The following is a 16,866-nucleotide window of genomic DNA, read 5'->3' as shown; positions in this document are numbered from 1 at the left end:
AATTAGATTTCTTTATAGTGGTAGCAAGCACTACGGTTTCTGATGCTTATTCTGATATTGGCCTTTCACTTAATATAGATAAATGTGAGTTTCTTCCCTATAACTGTACTACTGCTACTCCCCTTCACTGTATTAATTCCACTATCCCTCTTGTTGATTGTATCCGTTGGCTGGGTATCTCTATTACTAACAATCTTTCGAGCTTGCGTCAGCGTACTGTTTGTGATATAAATAAAAAGTTTTGTTGTCAGCAGATGATTAGTAGTACTGAAGATATGCCAGATATGCCAACTTATGAATTCTAGCCGCGACATCACAGCAGCTGGTTTAAATTTACTAAAATTTGTTGACAGCTGGGAAGTGACAAATGACCCCCCATCCTTATCTGAACACTTGTATATCAAGTTTAACCTAGTTTTTGAGGTGGATATTGTGGAAATTGATAATCACGCCAAGTATAATTACAAAAAAACTAACTGGAATGTTTTAGTAAGGTTATTTTAAAAGAAATAGATAGTTTATATTCCCTCCCTACTAGGGATACTGAAGAAATAGATAAAGCTGTAGATGCTTTAACAGCCTTAATACAAAAAGCTACCAATGAATCAACTCCAGTGAGTCGTGGCTCTCCCAAAAAGTATTCACGGGGTGGACTTCAGAATTGTCGGACCTTAGAAAAGGGTATAGACGATTGTTACGGATATTTAAATCCTGTAATTCTCTCGAAAATGAGGTTAATTTAAGGAATGCAAAAACGAAATATGAACTGGGTATTTTAAATTCTAAAAAGAGTGACTGGAATAAATTATGTGCAGATGAACTGAATTTGGATCCATAGAATACAATCCACAAAATTTGTAAAAATAATAATGCCATATTCAGCTACTACACGTAACAAAAGATTACGGCAGTAAGACTAACTCCGTGACGGACGCCGGGGTGATACTACTAAATAAGTGGTTTTTAAAGGATGATCATTCGACTGATAGTAATTACCATGGCGAAATTGGAGCCGAACTTAGATTTTTTAATTAATAGCACATCAGGTGTTACTGAAGTCTCCTTAATTGAAATAAAAGAAATAATTAAAGGTTCAAAGCCATACACAATCAACCATAAAGAATAATCCATTGACAGGCAGTCGTGCCATAAGTAAGTATAAGTCATCATTTACCAAATATTATAAAAATAAATAAAAAAAGACAAATAATTCAGAGGCGACAACCCAACACAAAGGCTCATCAGGAGAATACACACTTGCCCATGGGGTTTCGACACTTTAAATTCCCTGCCCAGGCAAGTGGCGTGCCTACCATAAATTCCCTATGACATCCCAGTGCTAGGTATCACCCCCAAAATATATGCCTATGAAAAAACAAATGTTAAACAACCAAGTAACTCCAGAACTAGCTTATCATACCTTGGTTCTGGCCCTCGTGTATTTATGTTAATCTGAATGATCATCCCTGTCCACTATCTATATTTATACTGATCAATTATTAAAAAATTTACACTACATCAAATATAAAAACTATAAAAATTTATATTCAGCGACCAGTGTTAATTGTGTGACCATTCTTTCAAAACATTTTCATATGGATTAAAAATGTTGTCATCTACTGACCTAGTTTCTGGACATTTGTTCATATTTTGTAAAATAGATTTGTGCTGGTTTCAATTTAAGTGTGCAAAGCCATTTTTTAAGTAACCCTGATTGACAAGCAGAAGAGGAGCGGTCTCCTGTCGCAAGTGCTGTTGTACCTGGCGGGAGAGTCTCCCTCAAACTGCGAGGATCCCGTGGGACGGGGGCTGACGCTTCCCTTGTCTATTGGGGTTCGTCCCAGGATGCTGCCAGATGGACTAGTACAGATTGTTGTGATAAATTTTGCCGTAAGAGCGAAATCAAAAGGAAATACCAACAAAGATATCATTAAAAATGGTTGCGATTATCAGAAGATCTGGTAAACGAAGCGAAAAACATTATTTGGTCTATGGCAAGGCGCTACTTGGCAAACCGAGAAGCAGAAAGTTGCTGACATTTTCAAAGTTCTTGACTGTTGTGATAAGAATTCAGTGACCCTACTAAAGTTCGTTATATATGAACCAGATGAAATCCCTACATTTGCTGGTAAGGCAAGCGCTATGCTACCTCGAAAGGCAAGCGATTTATGCCTAGGATTCAAGAATTTTGTGTCTACAGCTAAAGTGCGGGCCTAGGCTGTCCCTCGAGGAGTAGAGTCCCAGGCCTTGCTAATTAAGTAGCTATAAATCCTCAGTCATCTTATGCTGTTGTTCTAAAAATGCCAACATCTCTCGATAACCCTGATGCTCTTGAGCAGCTTTTGGACAGCGTTTGTCCCGACTCAGCGGAAATAAGTGAGCTAAGAAAGTTGAAACTTGACTGAAGATTGTATGTCAAACCTAAATCATCTGCTGAGAAAATGAAAGCTAGCAAGCATGAGGTTGCTGCTATGCTCAAAGAGAAACTGTTTATTGCAGTCCTGAAGCAGGTTCCACCTAACAAGACTCATACTGATGTAGAATCCCTTGTTCCAAGTGCATCAAGGGCAATGGAAATCGGCAACTTTGAGCAATCGACCGACTACATACTGACGCATATTTGTGGTCATTGCAGTGCTTCTGACCATACCTCCATGAAGGATAATAGATGCATGAAAGATATATTCTGCACATTGTACAAAACGAAAGGCCATATAAACTGCAGTGCAAGGTGTCTGGCTAGTAAGGCGATAAATAATTGTAAACCCCTATCAAAACGAGTCTAAAACCTGCCCACTCAAGGTACAATGAAGAAATAAACCAAGGACCCTCCATCTCTTAAGCAATTGTCTGATGGAAATTAAATGAAATTTTACTTAATTGGTGTTTGTTTTTAAAGGACTTTTTATCTAAATATGACATGGTGTGTATTCAGGAGCACTTTGCAACTACTTTGAGCCTGTACTTTTTGCAACTATAAACTAATCATAGCGTTATTAATTACTGCATCCTGCTCTCAGTCTTGTGGCCGGCCTTGTGGTGATCTAGCAACCTTTGCGAAGTCATGTTTTCCTTCATCTATTTTTGATTCAGCAAGTGATTTTTTGGGAAATAGAATCCAGAATTTTGTTGTGCCAACTGTTTATCTGCCCACAAACTATCATGACAACCAATCTGAAAGACTTTTGCCATTAGTGCTGTTCGTTCATCTAAATGCTTGCAAAAAATAAAAGAGCATGGTTTATGCTGTATTGTAACTGGTGACTCCAATCATGATTTAACCGACCCACTTAATTCTTCTGGTGATTATGATTCCCCAAGTATTATTTTTGGTCTGTTCAATGATGATTATGTAGTTTCACTGAAGAATGAGTTTTACTTACGTCCATATTTCGGGTAGTACATCTAACTTAGACCATGTTTGTCATTCGTCATCTGTAACTATCGCGGAAATTGTTGTTGGTGATTCCAATTTTACGTCAGATCATTTTCCTTTATCTTTTAGTGCTCTGATCAGTGTTTGTGGCCCTTCTTCTAACCGGCTTCCGAAAAAGCAATCTGTGTTTAATGCTAATGATTGGGACAGGGTGTCTCGATCATTGATGAGTTACGAAACAGGTTTAGATACAATGTTGTTGTTGTGATTTTTACAGGATACACTGCAGGCCAAAGAAAGCAATACCATTGTTAATTGCATCCATTATTAAATTCGTTGTGAAGTGTTATCATAATAAATTTGATATATCATAATAGATCATAAACATGTCATAAAGCTTATTGTATTCTCATTGAAAATAATAAAATAAAAGACAAATTTGCTCCTATCCCTCTATATTTGTAAGAATTAATTACTTTTACAGGCATTGGGGGGGGGGGTTAAACTAGAAGCTATTCTGAAAACAAAAAGACAAAAATTTTCTTAATGAGAATGATTTCAAAATTTGTTAGAATACTACTTATTTCAGGGGACGCATATTGGATTGACATTCATTTTATTTATTTATGATAAATAGGCTTTGATTCGCTTTGAAGGCAAGGACTAGTTTGGGTCCAATCTCCAGCACTTCCAACTTCTTTGAATTTCTGGATACATCCTAGTCAAATTATCTAGGTTTTTTTTTTACAATTACCCTCTTCCGTCCTGGAGAAAAAATCAGTCATGATTTCCAATTTAAGTTTTTTTTTTATCATAGACACTCTGCAGACCCACTCATTCATCAGAAGTAAGAAAAAGAGCCAAGAGGTCGAAACCTAAAATAAGACTCGGTACTAGAGTTGTCGATTTTACTGTTCGTCCAGAAGCACCGAACTCGCGAAAGCACTGGATATCTCCCCTTCTCCCAATCTCCCCCAAAGAGAGCGGATCCGGTCCGGTTATGTCAATAGCATATCTAGGACCTGTGTTTATTTTCAATATCACCAAAGCACTAGAAATCCCCCCAACTCCCCCAAAGAGATCAGATCCGGTCCAGTTATGTCAATCACATATCAAGAACTTGTGCTTATTCTTCCAATCAAGTTTCATCCTGACCTCCCCACTCTAAGCGTTTTCTAAGATTTCCACTTCCCCCTCCACCCCCCCCCCCCCCAGTGTTCCCAGATTCGATCCAAATTGAAAATGGACACCTAAGAACAATAATCATTTTCTTTTATCGCTAATAAAAATTCTTCTCAACTATCTTGCTCGCTCGCCCCCCCCCACAGATGGTCGAATCAGGGAAGCGACTATTTATAATTCAATCTGGTCTGGTCCCTGGTACACCTGCCAAATTTCATTGCCCTAGCCTTCCATTTAGTTCTGCTTCTATATCAGTGCAAGCATCAAAATAAACAATCATTTGTTTCGCCCTCTGCTTATTGTAGTGATGATGGACGGCTGCATAGCTGCTGTAAATCTTTGTTTTATCAGTTTTTTTTACTGCCCAATGTATCTTTTACAATACTATCCTGTACATCTCTAAGAAATGTTTTGTAAAACAAACAACCGGTAAAAAAAAAACTTCAAGTGTCTCTTGGGCTTAACAAATCATACCAGGACAAGAGTGTATTAAAGTAGAGATAGTTACAATTTTTAAGTGTTAAAGTATTACCTGAAATAATATTCTATGGGCAGTTAAAGATAAACAAAGTCTTATCAAACAGTTTACTTTAAGAAACCGTAAGTAAGGAGCAATACACCTCAACAGTGTAGTATTATGTGATGATACATTTTTTACCTGCTTGTCTTGCTTTTGCTCTTCATTTATAGGTCTATTGGTTTAATAAAGTATTATCTCAAAAGCATTACACAATTTCAGAAGTGGGACCACCAATCAGCCTCACAAAATTAATCAGCCTGTAAGTAACCACAGTTAACAAGATAGCTTTCAACACAGATGTTGAACAACCAACCAACCATCAACTAGAACATCCCATGCATGACACACAAATTGAAGAGATTTGAGAAAAACATCAATCTAATGTTTGATGGACCACTATCAGGAGAGACAGAAAAATCAATGTGTGCATACCTTGTAATCTGGACAGGAGACAAGGCAAGTGAATTCTTTGAATCATTTACATTCATGGATCAAGAAAAGAACAAAACTGAACCATACCTTAGAGAAATTCAGAGAATGTACTGCCCCATTTGATTTGGGTTCCATAAAAGAGAACAGTTAGAAAACAGGAGTGTAGAAAATATCATAACAGAAAATTCTGAAGACTGGTAAAACAATGAGCATATGCTGAACCCAACGAGATCATATAGTGATTGGCACTAGGGACACGAAAATCAGAAAGTATTTTCTCATGGAAGGAGACTCTCTTACCCTACTAATTGTCAAGCAGAAGTGTCATCTCTACAAAATAACCCAGACTCAGTAGCAAGCATTTGAATGAAAGAAATTGCTTTTGAAAAAATAAATTGATGCTATCCAGAAGAGTAAATGCTGCCAGCCACCTAAGCAAGATGACACACAAAACTGAAAAAAAAGAAGGGAGTGTTACTTCTGTGGAGGAGCATTCTCTCCAGCCCACATGTGTCCAGCTAACAGAAAGAGCTGCCTGAAGTTCAACGAACTCAACCACTTTGATACAATGTACAAAAGTGCAAAAGGTGTTGACATTGTGACAGGTGCTACAAAAAGTGGAGGTGATTCTGAGCAGGAAGATGAAGTGTTTTTACATATGGTGGACCAGTCAAACAGCAGAGATGAGGCACATATGACACTGAATCTACAATCAAACTTCAATTTAGTTGAAGCTGGATACTGGGGCTCAGGTTAATATACTTCTTGCTAAGTACTTTGACACCATATGGCCTAGAGATCCAAGAAACAGCGCAAAAATTAACAAGCTACTGTGCATCCAGAATCCGAGTTGGAGGAGAATGTTGGGTCATGGGCAGGTATCAGTCCCAAGTACCATCAAAGCTACAGCTCTATTTAGTCAAAACAGATTGTATTCCTATTCTACTTGATCTGTTCAGATCAAGTATTGATCTGAATCTAGTCAAAATGGTCCTGAGTGTGAACAAACTCAGAGACAAATATCAACAACACTACTGAACAATTCAAAGATGTTTTTGAAGGCATCAGAAAAATTGAAGGTGAATGCTGCTTCTACCTGATAGAAGGTGCCATCCCTAAAGCTCATCCATTTAGGAAGGTTCCAGCTTCCCTTAGAGATAAGCTAAAACAAGAGCTCAATTGAATGGAACAAAAAGGCATCACCAAAAAGGTTATCACACCCATAGAATGGGCAAATTCAATGGTAGCTGTTGAAAAGAAGGATGGAACCATAGTCTGGGAATCTGTACTGACCCTGACCCCATTGACCTGAACAAAGCAATCATGCACACATTCTATCACATAACTACAGTGGAAGACAGAACTACAAAATTACATGGAGCCAAGTGTTTTAGGAAGATGGATGCAAGATTAGGCTATTGGTCACTCATTCCAGACACAGAAGCTAGTTTTATGACAACCTTCAACACTATCCATGACAGATATCTCCTAAAAAAAAATACCATTCGGGATAATAGCAGCCCAAGATGAATTCCAAAGGAAAACTGAAGAGACACTTGCAGGTCTTGAAGGTTTTGTGGTGATTGTTGATGACCAATGAATCTATGAAGCAAGAATTGAAGAGCACAACAAGCACATCCTTGCTATCCTAGAAAGAGCAAGACTACACTGTGTCAGATTTAACAAGGAAAAATTCAAATTCAATGTCCCCAGTGTACCATACTTTGGACATATCATCAGCACTAGTTGATTGCAACCTGACAAGTTCAGAGCCATCAACAAAATGCCCGTCCCAACCAAAAACAATGAGCTAGCTACTCTTATTGGCATGCTAAACTTTTTATCGAAGAACATACCAAACCTCTACTCAAGGATCCAAGAACTTCAAGGCACCAAAAACAGAAAGAGTTCATCTGGGGAGAAAAATCAATCTTCTTTGACTCATCATGCCTCATCCCACAGCCAATGGCAATTTCACTGCTTATGCCTCTATATCCCCAAACAAGACTGGGCAGAAGTACTCTCAACCAGAGAAGAAGTTACATGCAACTATGTCTGGGTGGACCACTATCCTTATGGCAGAAAGGTGAATGCCCCAACCAGCCAATAGCCTCTGGCGAACATAGTCTACAAGCTCCTATAGAAAGCACAAGGAAGAAATCAATGGATGCTGCTAAAGGTCCAGCTCTATGACCTGACACTCACCTACTAACCTAGCACTAATATTCCAGTTTCCAATGCTCTGTCTAGGCTACATTTACCAGAAACTGAACAGGGATTACATTAAGAGCTTGAATCTATGTCCATCAGCTTTTGAGATTCCTGCTAGTCAGTGATGAAAAGCTAGCACAAATTGACAAAGAAACTTGCTCAGCAAATAGCAAATATCATCAAGATTAGATGGCCAAAAATCCAGAAGCTCTCCAGGAATGATCTCTTGGCCTACTGAACAATACAACACAAACTTACAGTTGACTGCAGTCTCATCCTCAATGGAGAAAGAATTGTCATACCTGAAAAGCTGAGATCAGAAATACTAAGCCATTTGCCACTTCCCACTTCGGCATTGGAAAAATGGAATAACAAGCAGGAATGATCATCTACTGACCAGGTCTCAATGCAGACACTGAAAGGACAATGTCAAAGGATGAATGTTACAGAAATATTCACCTGGAAAGCTTCAAACTACTTGATCCTTGTTGACTACCACAGCGTGGTATTTTAAGTGGACAAGCTGAAAGATATGACTACAAGTAAGTTCATCTCAAAACAGAAAGCACATTTTGCCAGACACAGCATTCCATTTTCCTTCACGTCAGACAACACTAGTCAGTGCAGTTTGACCGAATTCCAAAAATTCAGAGGGCTGGGGAACCCAAAATCAGACCTCAAGCCCTCACTTCCAGTAATCAAATGTCTTTGTGGAGAAAAAAAAATCCAGACATGCAAGCAAATTATGAAAAAGGCTGGGGAAATGGGAGACAATGCTTATCTAGGACTTCTTGAATACAGAAATACTCCAGTAGATGGATTCACAACTCCTTCACAGTCACTGATGAGCCACCAACTGGGATCCATCATTCCATGTGCCCCAGCAACTGGTCAAGAAGATTGTATCTACCTTTAAGTTAATCTAGCACCACAAAGCAGCACAGATATGGCAGAAAAGATATCACAAACAGCACAAAAAGCTACTGAGACCACTCCATTTGCATGATGCAGTATGGCATAAAAAACATGTGGATAGCATCTGGGAGATCACCCAAGAGGTTAGATTGGCAGCTGCCCTCACATCATACTGGGTATTACCTTAAATGGACATGTTTGTAAAAAGAAATAGGGTTCATGTCAGACCACCTCATAACTCACACTGAACCCCTTAAGAATGGAGAACCTGAAAACATCCCTATTCCTTATGATCACAGAAAATCCACCACACTATAGATGCCACCTAGCCTCTGCCCAACTATAATGCAAGCAGGAAGGATAATGAAGCCTCCTCTTGCCTGAACCTATGATAGTGCTATGCCAAGGGCCAGAAAGAAGTGTATATACCATTTGTCCCAGAAGTTTTATTCTCTAAATTAAAGTTGATTTGATCTTCTATTAATATTTTTTCTTTCTTTATGTTTCCTCTTTCATGTATAGTAGTGAAAAGAGTGCAAGCAAATCACTCCTGCTTTAAAAGTGTTCAAAAAAATGAAACAAAAGTTTGGGAGAAAGAGGATGTAGTAATATGTGATGTACCTTTGTTTGTTTGCTTGTCTTGCTTTTGCTTATATGCTTTATTTATAGTGGCCTGGATTTAATGAGGTATCTCAAAAGATTGCAAATAGTAACCATAACTCTTTAAAAAATGGAATTTTGATACCAATAGATGTATTATTCCACTGACTGCAATTTTTTGTCCTGTGGTGGCGCAGTGGGTTTGACCTTAGCTTTGTAATACAGGACCCAGAGATCAAATCATGCTGCAGAAATGCACTGCAGGGCCAACGCAGGGACCTTAGTAGTCAAGAAGTGTTGTTAATCTGATACAATACTATAGATGTATCAAAAGAATCAGCATGCTCATTCCAAATACCCAAGATTCACTAAATTTAGTGTTCAAATGCTATGAGCCTGAGAACATTTGGCTGATTTTTGAAAAATGAGGAAAACACTTTCTAAAAGACAAAGAATCATAATGAAAATCACAGCTTCAGATTTAGTGAGTCAGGGAACCTTACTTTAAAGGTTTCAAGCCCTATCTGCTAAAATATGGAATTTTGTATTTTTTCCAGAAGAAAGATCCAGATGTGTGTTTATTTGTAGTTTTTTTTACAGTTCATACCAGGGAGGATTGTATTGAACCAATATTTCTAGAATAATGGGAGAGGACTCATTCTAGTGGAAATTAAATTTTCTAGTGTCTTTTCTAAGTGACCAAAAAGATTGGACAGTGATTGGTCCCCTTCTATGCCCCATTGGACTATGCTAGGGTTAAAAACCAGTATCCAATTGAGGAAAATTATGTTAAACAATGACCCTTGCTTCTTGTTACCAAACAGAAATTGAGAAAAATTGAATATTTTAATGAATAGCTTATCTAAAAGCTTAAGTTATGCATCAATTTGATTATTATTAAAATTATTTAAGGTCAAATACTTGAAATTATTAGTGTACCTAAAACCTCTTTTTGAAAATAGCCTTACTTTTATAGCTTGATATTTATTCCATAAATCACAATTATTAAACATAATTTTTTTCTTTTCAATTGCTTGTCAAAACAGAGACCACATTTCAATCTATTCTGACAAATAGGTTGGAAAAAACTTCACTAATAAGGCAGAACCCTTGTTACTACCCTGACATTGCATCATGGTGTAGTAAAATAGGTGTGGTCCAAAGATCCATCTCTGTTTTTCTGGAATGCCAAAAAAAGGTCAGGATCAAAGTCTTGCAGAAATTATGAGTTTTCCTGGATATCTGTGCCCTTTTTCTTCAAAATATTAAACAAAATTTGTTTTTTACCATTAGCCTCTCTCCCAAAAATAATTCTTGCACACATGTTTGCTGCTGTTAGGTAAAGTCTGGTGCAGAATCACATTTGTTTAGCCTAATGATACTGTTTCACTAGTAACATGGATGCAAAGGTGGAGTTTCTCAAGGATTAGTTTGTTTTTAATATTTTTAATTTTTTCTACCCTATTACCTTTGTTTTTTTCATAAAATAAAAGTTAAATCCAATATAATTGGTAAGTGTGAGGAATTTTATTCAAAATGTAATCTTTTTTATCAATACTAGTTTGCTTTCTTAAAGACAAACTTAGGGCCAAGGTTACCACTTAATATATCTTTAATGGTTTTTCCAAGCATATCAATTGTTGCCCTCGCAAACACACTCCTGACACATCCCCTCCCCTTAGCAAAGCCAAACATAACCCAAGTCTATATGAACTTTGATGGCATTTTTGGTTTATATTTTTCTTACTTAGGCCTATTTCTCCTTAAATAACCTAATGGCTCAATATAAAATTGTGCCAATGTCAAAGTTACAAACAATCATCAAAGTGTTATGCATGTTCTATGTTTATATGCCTTAAGGGGGGGGGGTAGAAACAGGGCTGAATTAAGAATTGAATAGCCTGGCACTACCATTGTGTTATTATAAGGTTAAGTTTAGTAGAGGTTGTGCACAACAGAGCTGCCCACTTCAGAGTTGAAGGGGCTTTAAGAATTAAATGATGTTACTTATTATTCACTTTAGCCTACATAAAACCAGCTGAACAGAAGGTGTTTAACACCCATTGTCTCAGATTTTGAGACACTCCTCTAAACTATAGACTATATTGAATAGATACTCAAATAGTACTGCTCTTTTGATGTTGTGGTCTTGATTTCAGAGAGGCCAAGAACAAGACTAATAGGCTACATTTGTTTTGTATATTTTTATTGTTTTTGTCTGGTTCTGTATATTCTCCAAAACCTCATCAATCATGCATTCATCTTCTGAAGCTAAGTGAAAGATAATCCTATTTGAACAAAAAGTGATAAGATAGAAACGATTCTTCCATATCTTTATGTCGAAAAAATGGTTAAACAAACACAGTTAAACAATAATGTGTTTTTCGCATTCTGTAATTTTCTGCTATGAATGTTAAGTAGATGTTTTTACTGGTATTCTGCAGTGTGGGTGATTCTGTTGATGTAGGTGGTAAAGTCCTATTGTCTGAAAAGCCTGTTGTACAAGTAGAATCACTACAGTACCTTGGCTTTCTTATTGATTCTAATCTCAAACTGCTTCAAGGGTAATGAAGCAGGTAACATTCTAGATGCAGTTTATTTTGCTACTTTTGTAAATAGTCACATGAGGAGTATAAAACTTTCAATGAATTGTAAGTTTAAATTATGACCTGAAAAGGTTTTTTCAACACTATCTTTGGTTGTTCTCCATATCTGAGGCTTATAATATTACATAGAAAGCCCTCTATTAACCTTTGAAAAAATAAAGGTTTTTCTTTTTTTTTGGTTTTAGTATGCTTGTATTGATTTAATAATTTGAAAACATGATCTAGGTTATTTGAGTAGGATTTTCAACTTTTAAGGGCATTTTTTTCCGTTTCATGACATAATGTTCTAACTTTTTAAAACATTATAAATTATGCTTTAGAATGATGCTCTTTGAGCTACATGTTGGGCCAAACTTTGAATATAGATGTATCAAAAGAGTTTTCTTAGATGATTCTAAAAACATTCCTTAAAGTTGCATTCACCAAACTCAACTACTTTCCAGGATAGTTAGAAAACCCTGATCTAGAATTTTACGTGAGGGAGCAGCTTTTTTATGCTTCCTAATGAGAAATGTTTTTAAATTACTTTGTACTCCTTGCTTAGGCTTCTTTAAGAAGGCTTACAATATAAGAATGTGCAGCAATGCTGACAGTTCATCAATGTTTTACATTGCTCCACAATGTGTTGGTTTCATAATACAAGTTTTTGAGAGAAAAATCCCTGGGAACAGTTTTGGTCTAAGCCTGTATTATGGATGCTTTGGGATAAAGGCCTCATGGCGCAGAAAGTATTTCAAACTACATTTTAAGTTGTTTCATAACGCCTGAGGACAAATAAACAACCTAGGCCATCAAACATGTCAAAACCAATCCAAGCAGCTAAGGTAAATAGCACTGAAAAAATGTCTAAAATAATGATAAACAAAATGAAGAAAAAAAGATATACTGTCAGATTACTTGAATTAGCAACAATTACAATGATTCAAAACAAAAGTGAAGAACAAAGAAGCCTCCAGTTTGAAGATAAGCAGCAACAAGATTTAAAACCATGATTCCCAACATGGGGCACTTGCCCAACTGGTAGGCCATGGGAATATTTTGATGGTTTACTGGTAGGACATGCACACTTTGGCTGACTACTGTAGAACCTTTATTAAATTAAATAAAAAAAAAAAAAGTTTTTTTTAACTGGAAGTAAGGAACGACATTAAAACTTAAAACGCACAGAAATTACTTCGTATATGAAAGAGGCTGCTACCTCATCAACGCCCCGTTCTTTACGCTAAAGTTTGACTCTTTCTCTCAATGCTTCTTTTTAAAACAGTAAAAAATTTACAAACAGTAAAACAGTAAAAAATTTACGTAACGAAATTTGCATATTTTTTTTTTTGCTAAATAGCTTTCTCGTAATTTTGATGGAATGATTTTGAGAAAAAAGGAGCGGGGGACGAAGTTTAGTTGCCCTCCGATTTTTTGGTTAATTAAAAAAGCAACTAGAACTTTTAATTTTTTACGAATATTTTTATTGGTAAAAGATTTACGTAACTTATAAATTAGCTTACGTAAAGAACTTTTATATTCTCATGTTTTTATTACAGATATGAGGGGATTCTCCCCATCGTCAGTGCCTCGCTCTTTAGACTAAAGCTTAAATTTTATCCCAATTCATTAAGAATGACCCCTGAATCACAAAAGCCGTAGAATAAATAGTTGAAATTACTAAAAATACTTTAGCGTAAAGAGCGAGGTATTAGAAGGAGATGAGCCCCTCATATGGGTAATAATTTCTGTTTGTTTTACGTTTTATTGCTGTTCCTTACTTCCAGCTGAAAAAGCTTTTTCACATTTATTTTTTAATCGTTTTTTTTAAATAATGCTAGTAAATCCTGCTCTCCCTTCATGGAAATTTTCTTCTCCCATGACAAATTCTCGATGGAAAGTTCCCCCAGCATATCCCTTTCTTCTCAACCCCTGCCCCCAACCAAAAAAATCCTCCTGAAAACGCCTGTATACTTCCCAATAGCCATTACTATATGTAAGCACAGGTCAAAGTTTGTAACTTGTTGCCCCTCCCACGGGGACTGTGGGGGAGTAAGTCGTCCCCAAAGACATAGTTATAAGGTTTCTCGACTAAACTGAATAAAATGGCTATCTCAGAATTTTGATCCGTTGACTTTGGGAAAATAATTAGCGTGGGAGGGGGCCTAGGTGCCCTCCAATTTCTTTGGTCACTTAAAAAAGGCACTAGAACTTTTCATTTCCGTTAGAATGAGCCCTATTGCAACATTCTAGGACAACTGGGTCGATACGATCACCCCTGGAAAAAAAAAAAAATAAATAAACACGCATCCGTGATCTGCCTTCTGGCAAAAAATGCAAAATTCCACATTTTTGTAGATAGGAGCTCGAAACTTCTACAGTAGGGTTCTCTGATACGCTGAATCTGATGGTGTGATTTTCGTTAAGATTCCATGACTTTTAGGGGGTGTTTCCCCCTATTTTCCAAAATAACGCAAATTTTCTTAGGCTCGTAACTTTTGATGGGTAAGACTAAACTTGATGAAATTTATATATTTAAAACCAGCATTAAAATGTGATTCTTTTGATGTAGCTATTGGTATCAAAATTCCATTTTTTAGAGTTTTGGTTACTATTGAGCCGGGTCGCCCCTTACTAGAGTTCGTTACCACGAACTGTTTGAAAAAACAACAGCATTTTTTGCATGAATGTGGTCTCATTCAAATACCGTTAAGAGCACAATAACAGGATAGTGTTGCATTGGTGTCACACAGTGTATAAAAGGGCTGTCAGTGTAACTGAGCTTCTATGGAACTCAACTCTATTTAACTGAATCCTTGTGCAACTGAACCTTGTTTAGCTGGACCTGCTTGCAGCTCAACTCTATTTGATTTAACCGCCATGCAACTGAGCTCACGTTTAACTGGGCCCTGTGCAACTCAGGCCGCGAACAACTCAACCCCATCTAACCGAACCCTCGTTTGACTGAGTACAACTCAATTCCATTGAACTAAATTCTTGGTTAACTGGACACCTGTTTAAACCAACCCTCTTTTGACTTAACCCTTATGTAAGGGTTAAGGACCAAGGCCTAAAATTAAGTTTGAACTAGTATTGGCAACATTTTGTGCTGGTGAATGTTAAGAATTACTCTATTTAATTAGGACTTTCCCCAGCTTCCATTTAAATGACCAGATTTTGATTTCTTTCTCTGAACTTGGCCAAATATTGTAATTATTTTTAAAATGCGTAAATGGGGAGGAGGGACTGTCATTGAGTTTGGGGTTCAGTTCTAAAATTACAAATAGCCTTTATTCTGGCTGGAGTTTAATTTTAATAAGATGTAGTCTTTAATCTAGGAATATACAAAAATCAGAAGTAATTTGAAGATAAATTGAGAGGTATTGGGAAGAAACCAAAGCTTTGCAGATTCAAAAATTCCTATAGAAAAAGAAATCTCTTAAAATCAATCTTTAGCTTAAAATTTTACATCTATTTTTAAAATCAATATAATTAGTACAAATCCTTGCATATCTAAGTAACTGCGAGTAAAATGCTGAATGTGATATTTGAGAGTATATTACTTTCAGGGAACGGGAAATTAATCACTTCGAAACCAAAATCATTAGTCTTATTATACATTTTAAGACCTAATTTATAATTATCAGAAATATGAATATTCAAATCTAAGGAATGATCTTCTAGACCTGTGCCATGATTAGGTTCAAGAGTCAGCTCAGACGGATATATATTCTTAGAAATATAAATAAATTCCTTACAGTTTAAAACCAAAATATCATCTAAATATTTTTTATTATTTGACAAAACAAGTTTAAATTATTTGGATTATTCTTATCCATCATATATTTACATTCGAGTTGACTTAAAAACAAGTCAACTATAAATGGGATGGTGCCCCCCCCCCAATGGAATTCACACGGTTTGCTTATACAAATTACCATTAAATCTTATATAAGTATTATATAAAACAAATTCTAATAAGTCAAAAATCATATCGAAGCTGTAGCGTCTTGAGCTAACTGTAGCTTAAAGCAATTTGTCCATCTATCTAAGTGATAACACCTTTTCTGGATCTTATCAGCTTGAAAATCGTTAAGATCTTAAATTATTTCAGCGACCAGTGTTAATTGTGTGACCATTCTTTCAAAACATTTTCATATGGATTAAAAATGTTATCTTCTACTGACCTAGTTTCTGGACATTTGTTCATATTTTGTAAAAATAGATTTGTGCTGGTTTCAATTTAAGTAGGCCAAGCCATTTTTTAAGTAACCCTGATTGACAAGCAGAAGAGGAGCGGTCCCCTGTCGCAAGTACTGTTGTACCTGGCGGGAGAGTCTCCCTTCAACTGCGAGGATCCCGTGGGACGGGATCAGTTCCAATTATGTAAATCACGTATGTCAGACTTATGCTTATTTTTCCCACCAAGTTTCATCCCGATCCCTCCAATCTAAGCGTTTTCCATGATTTTAGGTTCCCCCACCCCAAACTTCCCCCAATGTCACCAGATCCGGTCAGGATTTAAAATAAAAGCTCTGAGACACGATATCCTTCTAAATATCAAATTTCATTGAGATCCGATCACCCGTTCGTAAGTTAAAAATACCTCATTTTTTCTAATTTTTCAGAATTAACCCCTCCCCCAACTAACCCAAAGAGAGCGGATCCGTTCCGGTTATGTCAATCATGTATCTAGGACTCGTGATTTTTTTCCCACCAAGTTTCATCCTGATCCCTCCACTCTAAGCGTTTTCCAAGTTTTAGGTTTCCCCCTCCCAACTCTCCCCCAATGTCACCAGATCCGGTCGGGATTTAAAATAAGAGCTCTAAGACACGATATCCTTCTAAACATCAAATTTCATTGAGATCCGATCACCCGTTCGTAAGTGTTTTCCAAGTTTTAGGTTTCCCCCTCCCAACTCATCCCAAATGTCACCACATCCGGTCGGGTTTAAAATAAGAGTTCTGAGCCACGATATCCTTCCAAATATCAAATTTCATTGAGATCCGATCACCGTTCGTAAGTTAAAAATACCTCATTTTTT

General features: G+C 36.7%; 1 protein-coding gene across 1 annotated transcript in view; it reads right to left on the bottom strand.

The window, feature by feature from the left end:
• LOC136032460 (uncharacterized) overlaps positions 1–16,866 on the bottom strand; it is a 35,273-nt gene that overhangs the window by 15,096 nt on the left and 3,311 nt on the right. Inside the window, exon 2 of the mRNA XM_065712771.1 lies at positions 11,425–11,524. Coding sequence (XP_065568843.1) covers positions 11,425–11,524 — 100 coding nt within the window. The remainder of the gene's footprint in view (positions 1–11,424; positions 11,525–16,866) is intronic.

The sequence above is a fragment of the Artemia franciscana genome, chromosome 10 (genome assembly GCF_032884065.1).
Source record: "Artemia franciscana chromosome 10, ASM3288406v1, whole genome shotgun sequence".
Classification (NCBI taxonomy): Eukaryota; Metazoa; Arthropoda; class Branchiopoda; order Anostraca; family Artemiidae; genus Artemia; species Artemia franciscana.
This window is presented reverse-complemented; position numbering and strand designations above follow the sequence as displayed.